General features: G+C 32.5%; 1 protein-coding gene across 2 annotated transcripts in view; it reads left to right on the forward strand.

The window, feature by feature from the left end:
* The first annotated feature begins 5,360 nt into the window (after window positions 1-5,360).
* LOC124360371 (RNA polymerase-associated protein CTR9 homolog) overlaps window positions 5,361-21,384 on the forward strand; it is a 61,288-nt gene continuing 45,264 nt past the window's right edge. For both annotated transcript variants that reach the window (XM_046813941.1, XM_046813940.1), the window contains exons 1-5: window positions 5,361-5,587; window positions 16,007-16,105; window positions 16,433-16,672; window positions 17,222-17,490; window positions 19,148-19,343. In XM_046813941.1, the coding sequence (XP_046669897.1) occupies window positions 5,543-5,587; window positions 16,007-16,105; window positions 16,433-16,672; window positions 17,222-17,490; window positions 19,148-19,343 (849 nt within the window). In that variant the 5' untranslated portion in view covers window positions 5,361-5,542. The remainder of the gene's footprint in view (window positions 5,588-16,006; window positions 16,106-16,432; window positions 16,673-17,221; window positions 17,491-19,147; window positions 19,344-21,384) is intronic.

Genomic DNA, 21,384 nt, shown 5'->3' on the forward strand with positions numbered 1-21,384 from the left:
ATGAATTGTCAAATTGTAGGTTAAAAGTATGCAAGAGGTGTAATTAAAAAAATATCTGGACTACCGTTATTAAAAAAAGAAAAGTGTGACTTAAGGGGATTCCCCACTAAAAATTACTAACTTTGACAAAATGTTATATTTATATTTTAAAAAATTATATATTTTTTCGTGTTCCGTAGTTTATAAGGAATCAGAAAAACACAACATATGGCATAATATCTCTTTTTATCATTATGAAAAAATATTTGAAGTGGACTTTGCTCACCCTACTTTTGGAGCAGTCAACCAAAACCAGACTGCGCCGTCGTGCCTCTGATGGAACAGTCACTAATAATTATTGAACTTTGCTACTTCCAGTTAGAAAGTAAAATTTACTCAATATCTATTTTTATATTGTTATGCTACACACTTCACCTTATTTTTCCTCTTTGAAAGAGTCAGAAACAAAATAAGTTGTTTTACAAACAATATGTTGATATCATTGGACAGCTGTTGTTTTATTTGTTTACACATATTCCCAGCAACTAATTTTAAGTTTCATCTTCAAAATGAAAAAGTTATTTTGCAGGCAATAAGACAGAAACTTAACATAACAAACAAAGACTATCTTTGTGTTTTCACAGATGGCTCAAAAACAAAAGATGGTACGGGGTCTGCCTTTCATAATATACCGATGCTCAATATATCAGGTTAATACTCTTTAAACCCGTATTCGTCTAGTTATACAGCCGAACTGATAGCAATTTTAAAAAGTATTGAATATATAAATAATTTAGACTTTAATGATTTTGTTATTCTAACAGATTCGCAGGCAGCAGTAAGCGCTAAAGAAAACAGCTTCGAAGGTTTATTGAAACAAAATCTAATCTTTTCAATAATATTCAAAATATTAGCATGGAAGAAAAATATTGCCCTGCAGTGGATTCCAAGTCATATAGGTATTTCAGGTGTGAAATGAAAAAGCTGACAAATTAGCAAAACAGGCAATCAAAATTGTAAACTAGAATAAATAAAATAGAACAGTTACATACATCCATAGATGATTTTAATGCGTACCAAAAACATTTATACATCTTAAAAAGTAGCGATCTGTTAATAGGAGTAAATAAAGCCCGATGGTATAAATAGGTTGTTGAAACGATGCCAGAATATACATGGCTCAAAAATTTTGAAATGAAAAGATTGGAAATAATCAACATTCTAAGATTAAGATTTGGTCACGCCAATATAAATAAAAAAACCTATTTACTATTGGTCAGTACTTCTCTTCACTATGTCTGAGATTTACTTTAGGTCATAGAGAAACTTTGGAACATATATTTTTTACGTGCTCTGCATATGACCATGCTAGAAGCCAAGGTTTCAAATTAATTAAAAATAAGTACAGGATGAATGTTTAAAACTTACCTAAAATTCTTCAGTCAAATGATTTAGACATTTTTAAAGAATTACTTTAATTTTTGAGCTCAATTAAGAAATTTATTTGACACAAAGTAACTCTCTGCATATTGGCAACACAAATGTAACCCGGATAAATTCAACCAAGGAAGCTTGATGGACCCTTAGCGAGAAGATATCCTAAATCCTTACAAGACTCCTACATCAAGAAAAAAATAGTACGTTGAGGCAGCATGGGATTTCCTCTACAATTAGAAAAGAAGAACCAATTTTAAGTTTATATAAGTTATTCAGTATTGTAGAGAGTAAAATGGTGAAAGTATTCTTGTATTTCTCTTCTAAGTCTCGGCGATAGCTATGCCGGTATCGATGTACACTGTTTGATTATTCTTCACTATATTTATCATGTCTACACATGACTGGCCCTCCCCGAGATTGGAACACATGAAATCTCACTTAGAGAGCTGAGACTATAACTATTAACTATTAATCTACGAAAGAGGACTGTTACGGAGCTCTTAGTCATTATCAAGATCATATAATTTTGTAAACAACAATTTAAAACAGTTAAATTTTAACTTAGATTAAATTAAACAGGTTCATTTTTAATTTATCGTAACAGCCAACTGCTTGTTTTAACGCATAAATCGCCAGACTACCCAAGGCGGTGTTGCCTTGTAGTGACAACGAGCGACAACATAGACAGTGCAGAACTGCTCACAGCTTGAAAACTAACTCACTACTGTGACTACTGATCACGTCGGGTTCACTGTAACAGATACTTTGTAACGATTAATCATATGTCCACAAACTCGAAAGTAATCGGTACAGGTGACTGTTACATGTATTTTTACGATATAGATATTTTACATGTTTACCGCCGTTCCTGGAACAAAGTACTCGGACTCGTTTTGGAGTAAAAGTAGACTAACTGGTACATGTGCATGTACCATTTTATGAGTAGTCTGTAATGTATGGTTCTAAATCATTTCGAATACATTTCGTATTCGGTTACTGAAAATACAGAATAAGACAGAAGCCACAAGAAATCGTAATAACTAACCTTATTTTTGTGGTAAAAATATTCAGCGTTTTTAACAGAATTGAATTATTGTGCGGAGCAATGTTTTGTATTTATTAAATTAAAATAGTTATAATATAAAGTTTGAATTTATATATTTGATTATGATTGATTTTCCATTGAAACTTCGATAATATCAGTATTTTTTAGTCGAAAATATACTACTAGACTATCGATTATTTTGAAATTAAATGTTCATGGGGAGGAGCAGTTATCGTTCGTCCCCCCGCCGTTTCACTACTGTTTAACAGATTTTTATCCTACTATTAAACTTCATTGCCTCCTTTTACTCTGTGCTTTCAGCTTTTTAACTATAATGGAAAACACACATTCATGAAAATATTAAAGTCTACACATAATCTTTCTCGAGATAACTTGCATACCTATGAAGAAAAAAAATGAAATAAAGAAACAGAAACACTATTTGAATTACACTTTAAATGAACTTTATGTTGAAATTTTTATAACAAATTATTTAGTCCTATAGGGAGACAGGGTCTTTCTCAGTTTGATGAGAATGTTGACATTTGTGAGATATAATATTATAAATATATTTATTTTTAATTTGTAGTAAATTTGTCAACTTCTGCGTATTTTATACGTAATCACTTAGTTTACAACTACTTAACCAAAAACTGGTTAGCAAATCCCACCCTAATTGGTTAGAAGGTAGCATTTAACAATCACACACATTTTTGTTCATTTAGTTACGTTTTATGGCTGTGTTAAAATAATAAAACTTCCGGTGAGGTATGGGCGTACTACAGTGCAAGAGAGTGCTAAAATCACATCTTGTTCATCTTGTTATCAACTTTTTACATTAACTTTCTACTCTATTGTTTTAGTATTTACTCTAAAATAAACTACATGTGTTAATAAAAGGTTTGATGTTAAATTCTCATATGATTGTATTCAGCTTGATTGTAAATGTATTTATTCTTCTACTTATTGTTTCCATCATTGTTACACATAAGACTAACGTAAAATTATTTGCTAACGCTCAGCCAAATTCCATGGATTGACAAGCGCTATCATCGAACTCACTGTTTCTCATACAAAAATGAAGTGCAAGTGAAGTTTTTGATACAATTTATTATCTAGGGTATTTAATCCTTAACTCTATTTAGGAAGTCTGATTTATTGAGCAGGTTTCACAATTTACTGGGCCTGTATCTGACAACTACCGGTGCAGTATGATAGGCGTCAATCAGTTTTTTCGGTAAATACTGGCATCGGCGCGGGCATTATTTCAAAAGGCCTATCGTTAACTAACGCTACGTCCATAAACCCCGTTTCACTCACTCTGTTTGCATTGTTCGTGGTACTGATCAGCGAAGATGTCCATAGCTTCTCGTTTATCGAATGGTGAATTCACAATTAATATTAGTGCTGTAACTTTTTTTATAAAGGAATTAAATGCAAAGACAATTAAGTGGCATCCTGTGTATCAAATTTTTTGGGAGCGTTTGGGTAAGTCTATAGTAATAATGAAGAGGTGTACCGTTTTCACAAAGGACAATCAAGATGACGGGAATGGTAGACCAGATAAGCATTGTGTGAGATTGGGGTAAAAAAGTGTCAAACTGGACGATATCAGTGGTAATTAGAGGAAATATAATTTTTACCTAAATTAGACATGACTTACGATCAGTTATTTCGATAACAAACTTGTTCAAACCAAGATTGATTTTCTGAATATATATAAAAATTGCACGATTCTGTATGTTATGAGACAACAAAAACCTATGTTGAAGGAGTCAATGTCAATATTGCTGTTTTATGACGTACACATTTATGGAAAATTAAGAACCTCCAATGCAAAAGGTATAATATATTTTTACAAAGGAAACTTTCTATTGATAAACAAACTATTTTTATGCATGTAAAGGGTTTTTAACTATATTGAAAAATTCATGCACAACGGACAATACCGTAGCTGCATTGAACAAATCTACGCTAGGAGAGAAGGATTCAACATACCTTCAGAAGCAGGGATGAGAGTGATAATATTGTATATAGGTAAAGAAGGATGGCGTTTCCGACGATATTTTGGAAAAGGTTTCATTATTTTATTTGTCATAGAGAGAAATGGTCCTCTTCAATCATACATATGAGATTACCAGAAATGTATGAAGGCTGATTCATCGTCTACGCTAGGTCCCCTTATAAACACGAGAAAAAGTGTTAGATCAAAACTGAGTCTTGTTCGTTCCGATGTTTAGCTCGTATGGCATACAGTCAATTACTGTGAAGTTAATTCTGTTAACTAACTTGGGCCTATTTTTAGGTAAAAATAGCAAAAGTTATAGGTCTAATGAGGCAGAAAAAGAAAGAATGATGGGGGTTAGAATAATCTTTACCTAGAAGCTCTGTTGTCGATTACTACAGAGTTACACTATGAAAGAAGTACGTTTAAAAAATCGATAATTCTAGATATGATCTCGTATAACTATTTGGCCGTGTCGCTGTCTATTCATCGTGATCAGAGAAGTGACTAGTGGACTGGTCATCCAGTTAATTCGGTACTGTAAGAAAACGCCTAATTCGGTAATTTTAGATTTTTTGTTTTTTGGATTTAAGCCACCCAATGTCAAAAGATTAGTCTTCGAATCAAAGTACTGAAAACTCATACGATTATCCACAGTGTCAAAACGAATCAATCAACCGTCGCATTACACTTTTACGCTATGTAAATGGACTATTCCTTATTTAAATTTTATGGATTATTACTTGGGCCCCAGAAGTACCATATAAAGTTCAGTGTTATTACTCTGTTTTGATATTGACTCGATGTGCATATTTAGGCTACATGGTTATAACTAAGGCATTTGAAAAATAAACCGGAAAAAATAAAATTCTAGTTGTTGAGGTTATGACTGATTTGGCGTTAGTCGAAGGAATAGGTTAGGTGGTCTTGGTGTTGGTTGTGTGTGAGATGCGTCTTAAGTAGTGTCAAGTGTTAAGTAGGATTTATATTAAGATTTGATTTGGATAGATTGTATCCAATAGTGTCATCGATGTCAGAATTAATTGCAGTTGAATAGAATTTATGTTGACAAAACAATGGCGGCAAATTCAATAGAAATACCTCTTAGGGATACTGATGAAGTAAGTAGTTTAGAAAGTCATGTTAACTTTTTATGGATGTGGCTTAAGTTGTAGTGTATTTGTCTTTTAAAACTATGAAACTGTAGGGCCTATCACAATGAATTATATGCTATATAATGTCATATTATGATATATTAAAATTCATAGGCTAACTCAATTACTACAATTTTGTATGAAATAATAACTAAAGATTAACTTGATGCTGTTTACTATATAGGCTTCTGGAGTCAATTTATGCATGGATCAGTCAGTTTGAATCACTTTATTCTGCAGGGTGTCAGTTATACCAATCTGGTGATCCCCAGGCTCTTGGGGTTAGCCCATGGCTGCACTACAACGAGCGGGGTTACACTATAATAAGTGGCCAACATGACAATCGAATCAACTATTGATGAGAAATAACTACAAACATCTAAAAAAAACATGATTATTAAAGTATTTGAGTACATTCATATGTGTAGTGAGTAATGACATCGGCAAGAGCAATGGTGATGAATTTGCCCTCCTCGTGTAAAAATATATTTTAAAATGTCGAACAATGTTTCAAATGACTATAAGATGAAGATTGTTCTCCTTTTAACCCAAAGTATCCACTCTGTAGTGAGGTGATAGAAACTAGAATTAACTTAAAGGTGGAAATAAAATAGTGATTGGTTGTGAGTAAGGTCAGAACAAACAGGAAGTTACAACACAACCGACTTGAGGTGACTTATTTTGAACGCTCTAAATTTGGTATAATGAATGTATTAATAGTCATTTAATATTTTAGTTGGAACCAAACCAACTGTGATTTTTTATTAAAGGAATGTAGTTTTTACGGTATCAGTAGGCTACATGCAGAAATACCTTTGCAAATTGGCTGTTGTTTTGTAGAGAGTTTTATTTGGTACATTGTTAGATGAAAAGTTGGGTAGGGTCCAATAAGCGGTCCCGGTTTTTTATATCGAAGAATATAATCATCGATACCTAATATTCGCATATCGAATCATAGACTATCAATCGATATAAAAGTAATAACAATCATATGTTTTAAATTAAAATGTGAATTTAATGATGTAACAAATAACCTTTACCATTACCTTCTTTTTTGCATCTGAAGACGACCATGTTAGCTCCTCTGACAGTTACATTTGTTACCTTTCCACAAATATCACATAATGGATTCTTAGGTACTAACCCAACATTCTGAAGCCATAAAAACATGTTTTATTGTCTTTTAAAGCAGTTTCGTGAAGCTTCCTAAGATTGACAGCCATATTTAAAATATTACCTTAATTGTATTATTTGAAAGTGTTTACAGCTGTTAATATAGATTATTTAAGTTAATTGTTTAAAATAATTAATCAGTATCTATTGATTATATCGATGGTTATGATTAAATAATATCGTTTGCCAATTTCGATATAAAACACCGGGTCCGCTTATTGGACCCTACCCGAAAAGTTTGTAAATGAAGAATTTTTAGATGGTGAAAATTGGAAACAGAAAGTGTAACTGTATGGAAGATGTGTAGACTTTAATAAGTGGCCTAGACTCGTTATTCAATTGCTATTGTCGAATGGATCAATTGCTTTTATCCGAAGGATAATTCAATATTACAATTTATTTAACTTATATGATTTAAAATGATTAGTTATGGTAATGTTAATGTAAACAATAAGCAACAAGAAGTAACTAATATTTGGAGACTTTGAAAATGGCGATAGATACAGTAGAACCCCTCATATCCGGCCTCGGTTTTACCGCACCTCGGTTTATCCGGCCACTTCCCGGAAGCCAATATCGAAATTTATTTACCAGGCTTGCAGACGCGCAGTTGCACGCACTAGTCTCCCACGACTCTTGCGTTATTTTGGTGTATCTATTTGTTTACATTTTCCTGTGTTGTCCTCAGTTGAGCTAATAGGTTTAACCTGTAAACAGTTCGTTGATTATTTCCAGTCCGGTTAGTACAGTACAGTACAATTGTTTTGTTTCGTCAAGTGCTGTGTACTGTAGGTTGGTTTATCCGGCCGAATCGTTATCCGGCCAGGGGCTCGGTCCCGTGGTGGCCGGATATGAGGGGTTCTACTGTATGAGGAAAATGTGTAAAATATTTCTCGCAAGTGACGAGATTTGTTCAAGTAACTTCAACATGTGGGTTTGGCTCCTGGTAACACATGGGGAGAATTCTTTCCTCCATTTCACAAAAGCGGTTACTTTTTGATGTAAAGCTGGGCAGTTTATAAATATTGTAAGGATTCTTTGATATCCAAGTCTAGGCCATAGTTTGTTTTTTTATTTTGTAATGATATTGTAAACTTTGTGTATTGAAAAATGTAATGTTAGATTCTTCCTGTTGCGGTAATTTATTATACCTCTTATTTTATACGATTTTTAAATATATCGAAGTTTGATAATATATTGAATTGTTCGATAATAGCAATCGAATAACGAAAATAGGCTGCTTATTAGTCTCCCCTGGAAGACTAATAGAAGGTATATGGGTGTTGGGCATTATAGAAAAATAAACAGAAACACATGTTTACCCTGTAAAGTAATATTAAGAAGAAAGTATTTTGCTGATACACTCATATAGATTTTAAAATATAACCAATATAAGCTGTTATTATTTTTGGTACTTTAGTAGTATACCGACCACATCCTATTATTTCCGTTTTAGTTGTGTTATGTGCAACAACTATATAGAACCATCTCTACTGAATACAACTCAAACATTGTTCACTTGTTCAATGTTTCCCACAAGGCCCTGCCCCATCGCCAAGTAGACTACACTCGGAGGTTGTTCTGCCTCGCTGACGGCGGTACCTGTCAGTGCCTGCTGGACAGGCATTTGTGGTGTTGTGCTACTGTGTTCGTGTGGGGTCTATCTGATTGTGTTTCAGAATTGCATATGAAAGATTGGCGGTACTATGAAAATCTGGGACTTGCCAAGAAGTGAAGAGGGTGCAATAAGTTTTTCAACAGAATGAGTTGCTGTCTGCGTATAAATGCCCCCTTTTGGAAATGCACAACAATACGATGCTTGAAGAAAGTTGGCTTGAGGGTTGTTGGTTTTTGGTTTGAAGGTAATCGTATACTATTTGTGACTGCTGTTCGATTCATGTACAGCTGGGCATATGAGCTGAAGTCAGTGAAGTGGTGTGAGCGGGAGTAAGATATGGCGTAAAAAACGGTATTTATTTACAATACCGTGACCATGAAAAATGGACTTTTTTTCATGGGTTGGGCATTTATAGCCAAGTATTATTATCACAGGTGCATATAAACTGGGGGGAAAGTATATTATTGTATTATATTGATGCCTTTCGGGATTATTGCGTTAAAAATGGAAAATAACCGACAAAATTTTGTCGAACAACACTTGGAGGGTTAAGGATCAGGGGCATCACGTGATCTGGGATTCGACTTTTGCAAGCTCGAGTTAATTTTTTTTTCTAAAAGAGCAAGCAGTGCGCAGCACTGCGCAGCGGGCAGGCATCGTTGACAGAATTAACATACTTGTCAGCATCATTTCAGTAAAATTGCCAGAGATACTGTCAAAAACAGAGTTTTCAAAAAATCGTAACTCCTTTGATTTTCGTTGCCGACGAATTTTTTCTTTACTATTGTTTTCAGGAAAAAATTGTAGTTTTCAGGGGGAAAAAAATGAACATACCTTTCCATGGTCACGTTATTGTAAATTGATACCTAAAAAACTATTAAGTGATTGGAAGTTGATTGGAACCATTACATGCGTGAGTTGTGCATTTGTTCGGTTCAATCAAGCAACATCGGCATGATCGGAGGAAACGACAGAATAGTAGACATAGATGAGAGTTTATTTACAAAATGAAAAAATAATGCTGGACACGTATTGCCACAACAGTGGATGTTGGGCCGTTTGTGTAGGGAGACAAGTGAGAGGTTTCTTATTATCGTAGCTAACCGCGGAGTAAAGACATTAATGCAGCAAATTGCCCTACATATTAAACCAGGCAGCACTATCATGTCAGATAGCTAGAAGGGGTATAAAACTTGCAAATTGGAGGACACTGATTTTACTCAGTACACAGTAAATCAAATACAACTTCGTGGACCGGGAGACCAGCACAAACACACAGTAAGCCAAAAGGATGTGGGGGTCAGCTAAATGGCGAAACAAAAGACATCGTGGTACAGCACCTCGATTCTTACCTAGACGAGTACATGTGGCGATTGGAGGTGGCGGCAGAGTGCGTTGGCAATCCATTTGACGCAGTTCTTGCCAACACTGTCCAGTTCTGTTCGTCTCAGTAAAGCGGCACTCCGTCCTTAAATTTTACAATATTTAAGGATGGTGTGCCGCTTGTAAGTTTGTATTTTCCTTAATAAAGAGTTGCGTCTCAGTTTGGTTAGGTTAGTTTTTCTTTACCTTTCTGGGGCTACCACGATAATTGAATCATTGATAATTCTGATTATCTAAACCACTGAACAATAAAAAACCAAATTATGTTTTAGGTATTTAATATTATTATTATGATTGTTCTATTTTTTTATATTTAAAAAGTAATAATTTAATGATAAGTTAAAAACTATATACTTACTTCAATTGATTTAAAATAACTATAATAAGATTGGTTTTGAATTCAATAGTTAATTTCTAATTGATAATTTAGTTCGCTGTTTCGATTGTATTGGTGACCACTTACTATACTGCAACCCTTTCATATTTTCAGAAATAATAGGGTGTGGTCGATATAATACCAAAGATTCTTAGTCTCTATAATCTGAAATACCTACATTTTGTGTTACATATTTAAAAATATATGTTCACTATAATACAGTCTTAAAAGCCCATAACGTAGTTTTGTTTTACATTATTGTTCCAAAATAGTTTAAACAAAATGATTCATGTCTCTGATATTTGAGTAATGGCCGCATGTACAAGGTGATGTACATGTGTTATCTGTGTCACAAGCTGTTGGATACGTTTATCCTGCAAAATGGCAAAAAGTAACTAAATACTACACTTTTATTGTTTATATTCTATTAAATGTAAATTATTACTTAATATATAAATAGAGCTGAACTACTGTGGTTTGAAATAGCTATAACATAATTCGGTTTGACATTTTTTTTCCAGTATTTTTTTAGATAATAATGAATATTGAGGATTCGTTACTCAGGATAGATGGTTTATTAGTCGTGAATATCGATTATTTGTTTGTCGTGGTGGCTTCTTATTGTTCTGGAGACATAAGTGACCACCACAATTGAAGAATTGGTATTGGTACATTTTGATTAAATGGAGGCCACCTATTCATAGCACGCTGCGTCTGATGTGGTTAGGCGATTTAGGATTACTAACTTAACCTAACCTTACCTAACCTAACTTGTAGTATTTATTATGTAACTGCCCATCCAAAGCTGCTAAATCCTGTTTATTATCGGTGGCCTCTGTTTAATCAGAAATTACCTTGGTATTTATTGAGGGATTCTTGGAGCTAATGGAAAAATTTTTAAATAGTAGAAAATGTAATTAAACAACTTTTAAAAACATTTCCAATATTATTTTTTTGTTAGACAACACCTTATGGAATCAAAGATTTCACTATCAGATGAATCCACTTTTGGAGTGGCCTGACAATGAAATCTTAGGTTTTTAAAATGCTCGTCAAAAAAATAAATTATATTGGAAAAGTGGTGTGTCTTAATAACATTTACTACTATTGATATTTATGATTATGTAATTTACCAAATCCAAAATGTCTAATTGATTTATGTTTTAAGTATTTCAAAGTACAGTACACACCTGATGTTTTTATGTTTAAAAAGTAATAATATTTAATCTTATAAATAAAATTGAATCGGAAAATGTGTTGCTAAGCGCAAATGTTGAAACTAACTGGACCAATTCGGCTAATTCTTTTTGTAAAAAATTCGTTTTAATCCGAGGCAGATTTATATGAAGAGAAAGATTGGAAGAACTACCTGGAATATTATGGAGTTAAAAAAAATGGTAATATTTATGTTTCATAATCTAAATTTAACCAACATTAAACAGCAGTTGGCATTTTCAACTGAAGTTCGGCAAAATGGCTGAAACATCTGTGTACGTTTAAATTTTATAAAATATTAGGTATATAGTGCTTGATCAATTGTGTAATGCAGATATTGAAGACAAAGTTAATTAATATTTAATGTTTACTTCATATTGCATCAGTGACGGATTAAAAACATCTATTTAAAATATGTAGGAGTTAGCTAGGATTTTTCTCTAAACCGTAATAGGCTTCTCAGTTCTGATGTATGTATATTTTCTTTATCAGTGAACAAGGCAAACTCAACTATGGAAATATCTTGACTATAAACTATTTATGAAAGTAGATAACAAGAGCCGGAGGTAGACGCTATTTGCCTGAAGTAGGTTTTTAAGGGATTCCTACATGCGTACATATAGTTTTTTGATCATAGCAATAAGGGCATGTGGTACCATAAGTGAATTGAATTGGCCGAAAAGTAGACACCTTTTAACTGAAATGGGCTTCTGAATCCTAGTTATGTATATATATTTTTTCTTTGATGAGAGAACAAGAGAAACTATATGAACAAGGAAGTATAATACAAGTGCTCGAAGTAAATGCTTTTTGATCAAAGTAGGTTTTTTTTAACCTATGTATCTGTATTTTCTTCTTTATCCAAGCAACAAGGCAGACTCAACTGGAGATTGAAATGTAATTAATTCAAACCAGAAATGATCCTACACATGAAAAACTTCATAAAAGAGTAAGGTTAAACTCAGATTCTCTTGATCGTGGGTACTAAAATAATATTTACCTCATGTATGCCTACTTACATTTGAAAAATGTCATAGGACTCTTACCATATTACATCATAAGCGTCTTTACTTTAATAAGTGATATAAGGTCTTTGATTTTGAAAATTGTGTGCGAAGCCAAGGGCAACCGATAATGAAGAATAAAAAACTATCTAGGCTGCATTCTATATTAAATATAGTTCTTTTTTTACTATTTTGATGGATAAACGTGTCTGACAGTTTTTGACATAAATTACGCATGTTCATCACCATTGTTTTTACTTTGTTTGAATTAATTTTGAACAATATTGTTATTCAATACATTTAACCCTTTGAGTGCCGCAGCGTCTACATAGTAGATGTTGTGAAATGTGCATAAATTGCCGGCATCTACCCAGTAGACGATTTTTATTTAATTAATATCACATATAATTCATTTTTGTTTTGACAAATAACTTATTTCACGGCAATCTACAAGTTTTCGAACTATCAATTGTGATTGATTTTTATTGTTCACCGCCCCCTTGTAGTTATTTGTCATCAGAAAAAAAAACAGATGACGCAATAGTTGGTCAGCTGCTACTTGTTGCCATTTCATTAACTACACAGTTTCGTTCATTGTGTGTTTACATTGTGCTAGTTTCGTGTGTTTATGCTGAAAACTGTTGTTATTACTATTCTGCAATTGTGTTCAGTAAAACTTACAATGCATTTACAAACTTCTTTTTCCGTGTTTAGTGACATATATTTTATTGTTGGATTGGTGATGAACTAAAACGCAAGTTCCAATCAAACTATTGATTTTAGGTGAAGTAAGGTTAAGCTATATTGTAGGCCTGTGTATATTTTTATATACTTTTTATATAATTAGTATTTTACAGTCGTCTTACTTCATTGAGTGAAATAGGGTAGTTATAATATTGTTTCTAAACTTTTGACAAACTTGAACAAAAATTGCTTTTTGTTGTATTTTGTATATATTGCAGTATCTGGTTAAATATTACTGTAAAACACCATATTATGCATGAGTTTTGTTCAGTTTTTCATGCTCTTTCATATGGTATAGCTAAACAAAATTAAAAAAAATATTGTATAAATAAAATTTTAGTTCAAACTTGAAATTTATTTTTTTTTCATTTTTTAGTTTTTTGTTATAACCTATATTCTTTTTGTGTAAATAAAAATAAAATTATAATATTATATGGAAAAAAATACCTTGTTTTATAACACACAAACCAAAAAAAAAATTATTCAAATCGGTTGAATAGTTTTTTTAATATAGTTTTTTCCCCACACGCTTGCAAAACAGAAGGCAATGCTCCGGCAATTTATGCGTATGACTTGGGAAATATGCTGTGGCACTCAAAGGGTTAAAATAGCTTGAATTAATTAGTTACAAGTAACTATAATTAGAATATTTTTATAATCAATAGATTAGGTATCTATATAAACAATAATTTGGTTCCTTGACTCGATTATGGTAGTAGCCACTTACTATACTGCAGCCTTGTCCAATCACCATCATATAACTTTTTAAAATTTTGCAGTTATGTTCCTCTGGCCAATACTAAATACGGTATCCCCTCTTAGAAGATACCATGACTCCCCTTTTGCTAAAGCTGCAGATTTGTACAACATTTTGGTATATATATGTGTGTGTGTGGAACTTTATGGAAAATCTATATCTTTCTACCTTTTTTTAACATGAATGTATGAATCTTAATATTGGAAAAGCCTTTAAATTTACTTTAATGCTGTCTTCACTATTCATGCCTTTAACCTGAAATCTTGGAGCAGTCCATTATCTGCTGTCTATAAGACCTGCTGGAGGAGATTTCTTTGATGATCATGTTGATAATTTAAAATCTAATGGTAGGTAGAGTCAGTATTCGGAGGTAATTTCTTTTGGAAGAGTTTTTCTTAATGGGGATCTGAAAACTACATTATTAGAAAGAACAAACTTTTTTTAGGCTTACTGTGAAAATTACATGTTATTTTGACTATTGGTTCTTATTTTCCGCCTCCTAAAACGAAGCGATGCCGGCGAGAATGAGGTCACTCTGTTCCTCTCTACTATTTTTGGTTAGGCTTTATGAGCATCATTAAATAGAAAAACAGATGTTAAAAGTACTGAAGTTAGTTGTTATGTGATTCATTAAAATTTTCCTTCTGATGTCTGATAAAGTAGTATAGATTTATTTTAAAAATGGTTATAGGCCTACAGTATAATTTAAATTTAAAATTAAGTTACAATAAGCTACACTTAATTTCAGGAGTGTTCGCTTCTAACTGGTTATTACCTTCTAGTTGAACCTACAGAGGGTACAGCAACAAATTATTGTGTCACTTCTTATGGATGTCTAGGAGTAGCATATCACTAATTTATGGGAAAGTTTAAATGGAGGACTCTACCTAATATTTAATGAGAATTAAATATATGATTTTAAAAATTTTTAAATGGTGGTAAACTTTAAAATTCTTATGAAACAGCCCATATTTTCTTTCAATTTTGGATATAAAACAATATTTTAAAATATCTTTATATCCTTGTGGCAATTTTCTTTCCAACTTACTTGTTGAGGAGCTACAGCCTATCGAGTTGTTAAAATGACATGTTTTGACATTTTTAAGAACCTTTGTGTTAGTAATTTTAAAAGTAATCATGTTATTATTAAGTGGAATATTACTATAGAATCATGTTCACATTCAGTGATAAAACCTTAATAAATTTATAATATGAGCATATAAATTGAATACTGTGAAAATAAATACCACCATATCCAACAACCAGATCAGTTCATTTAGGAATGACTTTTTTATATAAAACATTACATTTTTACACATTGATATTATACATACATATTTACTTTATAATACAAATACATTATTTTTCATCATATCAGGTGATGGCCCGACAATGAGTCGGAAGAAAATTCAAATAAGGGCATAGTTCTAGCAGTACGGAAAATAAAAAATGTATTAGTAAAATATTATGGCACAAATCCAACATCAGTTGATTCAGTCTATAACAAAGACAATCTATTGAAGAGATTTGTGGTTTTATATCCTATGTTTTTACCACAGGATAGTTTATTGTTGTTTTAATTGTAGACTTGTTTTTATGTTCTGGGAGGTTCCTTTGCTATTTGAAGTAGGTATTGTACATTAGTATTGATGTTATGTTATACCAGTATTTGTCAAGTCTAAATACTGGAATCTGTGCTAAAAAAAATTAGTTCAAATTTTTACAAAATGTTTTTTAACAAATCCTACTTATAGAATGCATTTTGAAATTCAAAGCCTCTAAAGTAGTAAAACCTCAAATAAATCTTGAAAAGTCCTCAACAGAAGTAAAACAGTTAATAGAATGCAATTTATACCATGTTAACAGAACCAGCAGTACATATTTAAAACTATGATAAATAGTAACAGTGGTATGCAACATTTTCTAAATATCTTCTTATATTGGAAGGGGTTCTGTATAAAATAATGGTTGTTTTAAAGTGTTAATATTTACAACTTTATATAAAACCAAAGCAATTTCCATATAATTCTTAACATAATACAATTTACTACACTAAACTATACTTAGCTTTTGTCGAAGTCACTATACAATTTACTAAAATCAAATCTTTTTTCAGGTAATCGAACTTTACTTCGATCAGTTACCCGAAGGAGATGAGGTACTGGGCATCTTACGGCAAGAAACTGCTCAGCTGCACATATGGGTCAATCTTGCTGTAAGTATATGCTATTAATACACAACATAATATATTAGTCTTGTACTTAAAAAAATGTGAGATAGTTTATGATAAGTATTTATGTACAAGTGAAGTTTCTTTCAAGGGAACTCTTAATCAAAGTAAAGTGTTTCTTTTAAATTTTGATTATATGCTATGTATTTAGTTGTTCATAAATGCCTTGTTTTTACTGCTTTATTTTATTCTTTAATATAAAATATTTACTTCTCAATGTTCAGTTATACATTTTGTAGAAATAATGCAATTTTGATTTGATTTGTTATATCCTGTATGGTGAACAGTATACAGTGTTATGTTTTGTTTTAGTTGGAGTACCATAAACAAGGGAAAATTGATGATTTTATCAAGATACTGGAGTCTTCTCGAGTGGATGCTAATGTTGACTATCGAGATTATGAGAAGGATCAAATGCGAGCCTTGGATATGCTTGCTGCATATTATGTTCAACAAGCGAACCATGAGAAGAACAAAGACAAGAAACGGGATCTTTTTGCAAAAGCAAATGATTTATATACCACTGCAGATAAAATCATCATGTATGATCAGGTTCGTCAGTACTGTTTTAAAAATCAATTATTGTAAATATTTCTTGAATATATTTTATAGTAAGATAAAGTAATAAGGTATATTATATATACATATTATATAATATACACATAAAATACTTGGAATGTTTTTAGGAACTACGTGTAAAATGCTTCAGGAATCTTTGTTATCATACAAAATGTTTTAAAGAAATTATAATGCAAAGTTAAGTCACATTACATGATGTTTGGTATTGAATAAAAATTATTGTTAATATTTTTTTAACAGTTTTTTGAGGTTTTATATACAGTTTTGATGAATGGGAAGAGAATAGACACTAAATAGACACTATCAACTCTTCAATGTAACACACAGTGTATCATGTGGTTGTTTTCAGAAGTCAAGAATATTTAATATTGCCCCACCTAATCATCAGTGTGTTAGATGAACATCTTATTACTTTTTCCCTTGTTTTATATCAATTAAAAGAAAAAAAGGACCCTTTAATTGGATTAAAGAATATTATTTGTATTTTGTTATTATTTATAAGTTTGAATTTGTTGTCCACAGAATCATCTCCTTGGAAAAGCGTACTTCTGCCTACTGGAGGGAGACAAGATGGAGCAAGCTGATGCACAGTTTAACTTTGTTTTAAATCAGTCCACAAACAACATTCCATCTCTTCTAGGGAAAGCTTGTATAGCCTTCAATAAAAAAGATTATAGAGGTGCTTTAGCATTTTACAAAAAAGCATTACGCACTAATCCTAACTGCCCCGCTGCCGTAAGGTTAGGCATGGGTCACTGTTTCATGAAACTAGGAAATCAAGAAAAAGCAAGGTAAAATTTAATGATATTTATAGATTAAATTGTCATTTGTTTTCTTGTTCATGTAATGAATGACTTCAGGAATGCAATTTAGATGTGTCATAAAGCACAATACAGGGTGCAGTGTCAATGATTTACTAATTGGCCTAGTCAAGTTTTCTAGTGGTGTGTGATCCAAATTACTAATTAATTTTTATGCAAATGTAAAAGTTTCCTATTAACCCATTGCGGATCGTATTGTTTTGGCGCGCTGGCACCAGCGGGCGCGAATTAATTCACGGTCAGCGGCCGCACGAACAGCAATGGGCCACATCGTATCGCTCGCTATTGTATACTAGAAAATTCAGCTGCGAAGGTATTCGTTCAGATGGAACATGGGCTTGCTGGGGTATCCGTGATGTAGAAACTATAACACGCGAGCAAGGTTACAAGGATTGCAACATCCGAGCCATTGTCTACACTAAACCCACCAACATGTACGTCTGCGTCGTTTAGTTGTGTCACTAAACTCAAAAGTATTATAAAACAACTGAGGAAAACACCCAATCAGAAGCGCTAAAAAACAGAGAGTAAACTCATATGAATGATTTTTTCAACTTCGACATACAACTGCGATCTGTAGGATATTTATAAAACTTTTGAAAACTCTAAACGTAGACCGTTGTTAAACACTCTTAGTAGACAAGTGAAGACGATCGCCCGATCTATCAGACATTAACAGAACTATTTGGAGGGAAATTTAAAAGCAGACCGCTTTTGTGACCTGAGCTCGTCACCGTGCCGTTAGGCCCGCCCGCTGCGTGACGAGCCCAGCTTGCCAGTGATCCGCAATGGGTTAATGTTATAAAAATTGAACTTAGTCATTGTCATGAAAGTACTGTTATATATTTTTAACTGTTATATTTCAAATATTCCGGGGTGCAGAAAGTTTACCATTAAATTTAAATTTTTACTTTTATTAAAACTTTTGTACCTATAAAACATTTTGTAGTTTTCTTAAATTTTTTTATTTTAGAGCAAAATTACAGTTGTGAAAGAGGGTAATGGATTATGCCATAAATGTGATGTACACTTTTAACTTTTATATGATTGAGTTGAAAACTAACAAAATTTATAGTCTATACATAGTTGTAGCATCTTTTTAGCACAGATTTGTAAATGTTATAACATGAATTAGGTGTAAATAAAAAGTGAAAATATGCCACTGTTGTCCCTCATGCTCCAAATTTTTAAGTTTTACAGATACAATGCCTTATATATTTTAATAAAGTCCACATTCTGTAATCTCACTGAGTTAAATCCAGAGATGCAATAGACTATCCATTTACTAAAGAGTATGTTTAACAGTTCTGACTCTCAAAGCCATAGAAAGTGTTTTGTCTACCTGCTAATACTTTTATGCTGAGTTTCCTCAGAGTTTGGCTACTTTGCGAGTCCTACAGTATCTTTAAAATACTTTACACCTAGAACCCACGAAACACATATTGTGAATGTGTATTTCTGTGGCTGTTTCAGATATAGCTTCTTGTGGATTTCCATATTTTTTTTAATTTTTGTCCTTTACACATTTTTATGTGGCAGTTGTAAGAAGAACAAAATCTCAAAGACTAATTTCTTGTCTTCCGCTGGATAGAAATGTATTGAACATCATTCATTGTTTATTTTTCAGGTTAGCATTTGAAAGAGCACTTCAACTAGACTCTCAGTGTGTTGGTGCTTTAGTAGGATTGGCCATTCTTCAGCTCAACCGCCAACAGCCTGAGGATATTAGGACTGGAGTTCAGATGCTTTCTAAAGCATACACAATCGACTCCACAAATCCTATGGTTTTAAATCATCTAGCCAACCATTTCTTTTTTAAAAAGGTAATGATAATATAGAACTCAAAGTAACTTGTATAATTCAGGGCAGGGACATAATTTAATGGTTGTACTCAATCCCTAACATTTATACAAAAACAGAAAAGTCAAATTTTGAAATTATTATACAATTTTTATTTTCATCACTTATGATTATCTTAATCACTACATTTAGAACACACATCCAATACTTAAAACTGTTTATTTTTGCGAGGCCTTTTGATAGCAAGTTTTAAGTATTGGTTGTGTGTTCTAAATGTAGTGATTAAGTTAATAACAGCCAATACAAGCTACATCTTCAACATTTCAACATATGATGTTTATGTTTGAAAGTAATATTTTTTTATGATGAGTATATTTTATTCTTCTTATTATAGAACTGAAGTGGAATCTCTAGTACTATACTAAATTTAACTAACAAATTTTAAGTATTTTGAATGAATAGTGGTTCTAAATATTTTTATGAATACCTTTTTGTATTGTTTTGCATAATATAGAACCATAGCATGCTACTTGTACAGCTTACAGGTTGTTTTCGTAGTAAAGAGCAAGAAGACAGTGTTTTTTACAGAAAATGTTTGATCTTCACAAAATTAAAAACAAAGAAGACGTCAATAATACATTTTTACTGTACCGTTTTGGGGGTTAAACAATAATGTTTGACGATTGTTGAACAGTTTTTAATTTGTAATAGACTTCCAAGAATTATTTTTAAAAGATACCAAATTTGAAAAAATAATTAGTTCATCCAAAGTCTATTCATGAAACTGACAACAATCAAAATTTCAAGCACAAATGCCATCTATGCAAAAACTGTGCTGTGGAATATCCAACATGATGCAGTCGACTAACTGTTACAAAAGCACTATTACCCAGACAAAATATTCTGTTGCAGAACAAATTACTTGTAATAGCAGAAATATACTTGCAAATTATTATGTCAAAATTGCTCTGAAGACTTCGTTAATATCACTTAGGTGAAGTATGAACAATCATCGTGCCAATGGTCCTCATCAACATTTATTTACAATACAATAATACAATACAATACAACATTCTTTATTCGTGGACATAGAGTACAGAATAGGCGTCACAGTATGCTAAGCTATGCAATAACAATAACAATAATAATAACAATACAGAGATAGAAAAGAAAAATGATTTTTTAGTTGTTCCAGGTCACAAATTCATCAATTGAGTAAAATGTCTGTTTGATGAGCCACGTTTTCAGTTGAGATTTGAAGTTATTCACTTTACTGCTTTTCTTTAGATGGTCAGGTAGATGGTTGAAGAGTTTTCGTCCCATGTAGCTTGGCTGCCTCTCGTACTTTGTAAGGTGGTGGTTGGGCAGGGTGAAGTCGTTTGCATTTCTGGTATTATAGTTGTGTGTCCCTCCCAGTCTTGTAAGATTTTGCGAGACAGCATAGCAGATTACTTCCAAAATGAACAAGGACACAACTGTCAGTATGTTTAGATCTTTGAAAGCTGATCGACAGGAGTCCAAAGCATTTAGGTCTGCTAATGTTCTCACTGCTTTTTTCTGTAAAACTAATACTCTTTGCCGATTTGTTATTGAGGAGTTGCCCCACACTGTCACACCATATCGTAAATGTGACTCGAACAGCGAGAAGTATGCAGTTTTGGCTGTGTCCAGGTTGCAAGTAGTTTTTAGCCTTTTTATAACATATAAACTGCTGTTAAGTCTTTTACATAGTTGATTTATGTGTGAGGTCCAGGTTAGTTTACTGTCAATAATAATCCCAAGGTATTTTGCTTCAGTTGTAAGTTCCACTTCTGGAAGACTGGAGGTTTTTATAGTTTTCTGCCCAAAATTTATTTGCTGTGTTTTACTTGAGTTTAGCACAAGCTCATTCTGATGGCAGTATTGTTTTGCCATATTCAGGGCAATAAAAGATGACACCTCAAGCTCCGAAGGTTGTTTGTCGGCTACAATTAGAGCAGTATCGTCTGCGTACATCATCACCCGGCTGTAGTCCTGAAGCTCTTTCGGTAGGTCGTTTGTGAAGAGGATAAACAGTACAGGGCC

This window comes from Homalodisca vitripennis, chromosome 4 (genome assembly GCF_021130785.1).
Source record: "Homalodisca vitripennis isolate AUS2020 chromosome 4, UT_GWSS_2.1, whole genome shotgun sequence".
Lineage (NCBI taxonomy): Eukaryota > Metazoa > Arthropoda > Insecta > Hemiptera > Cicadellidae > Homalodisca > Homalodisca vitripennis.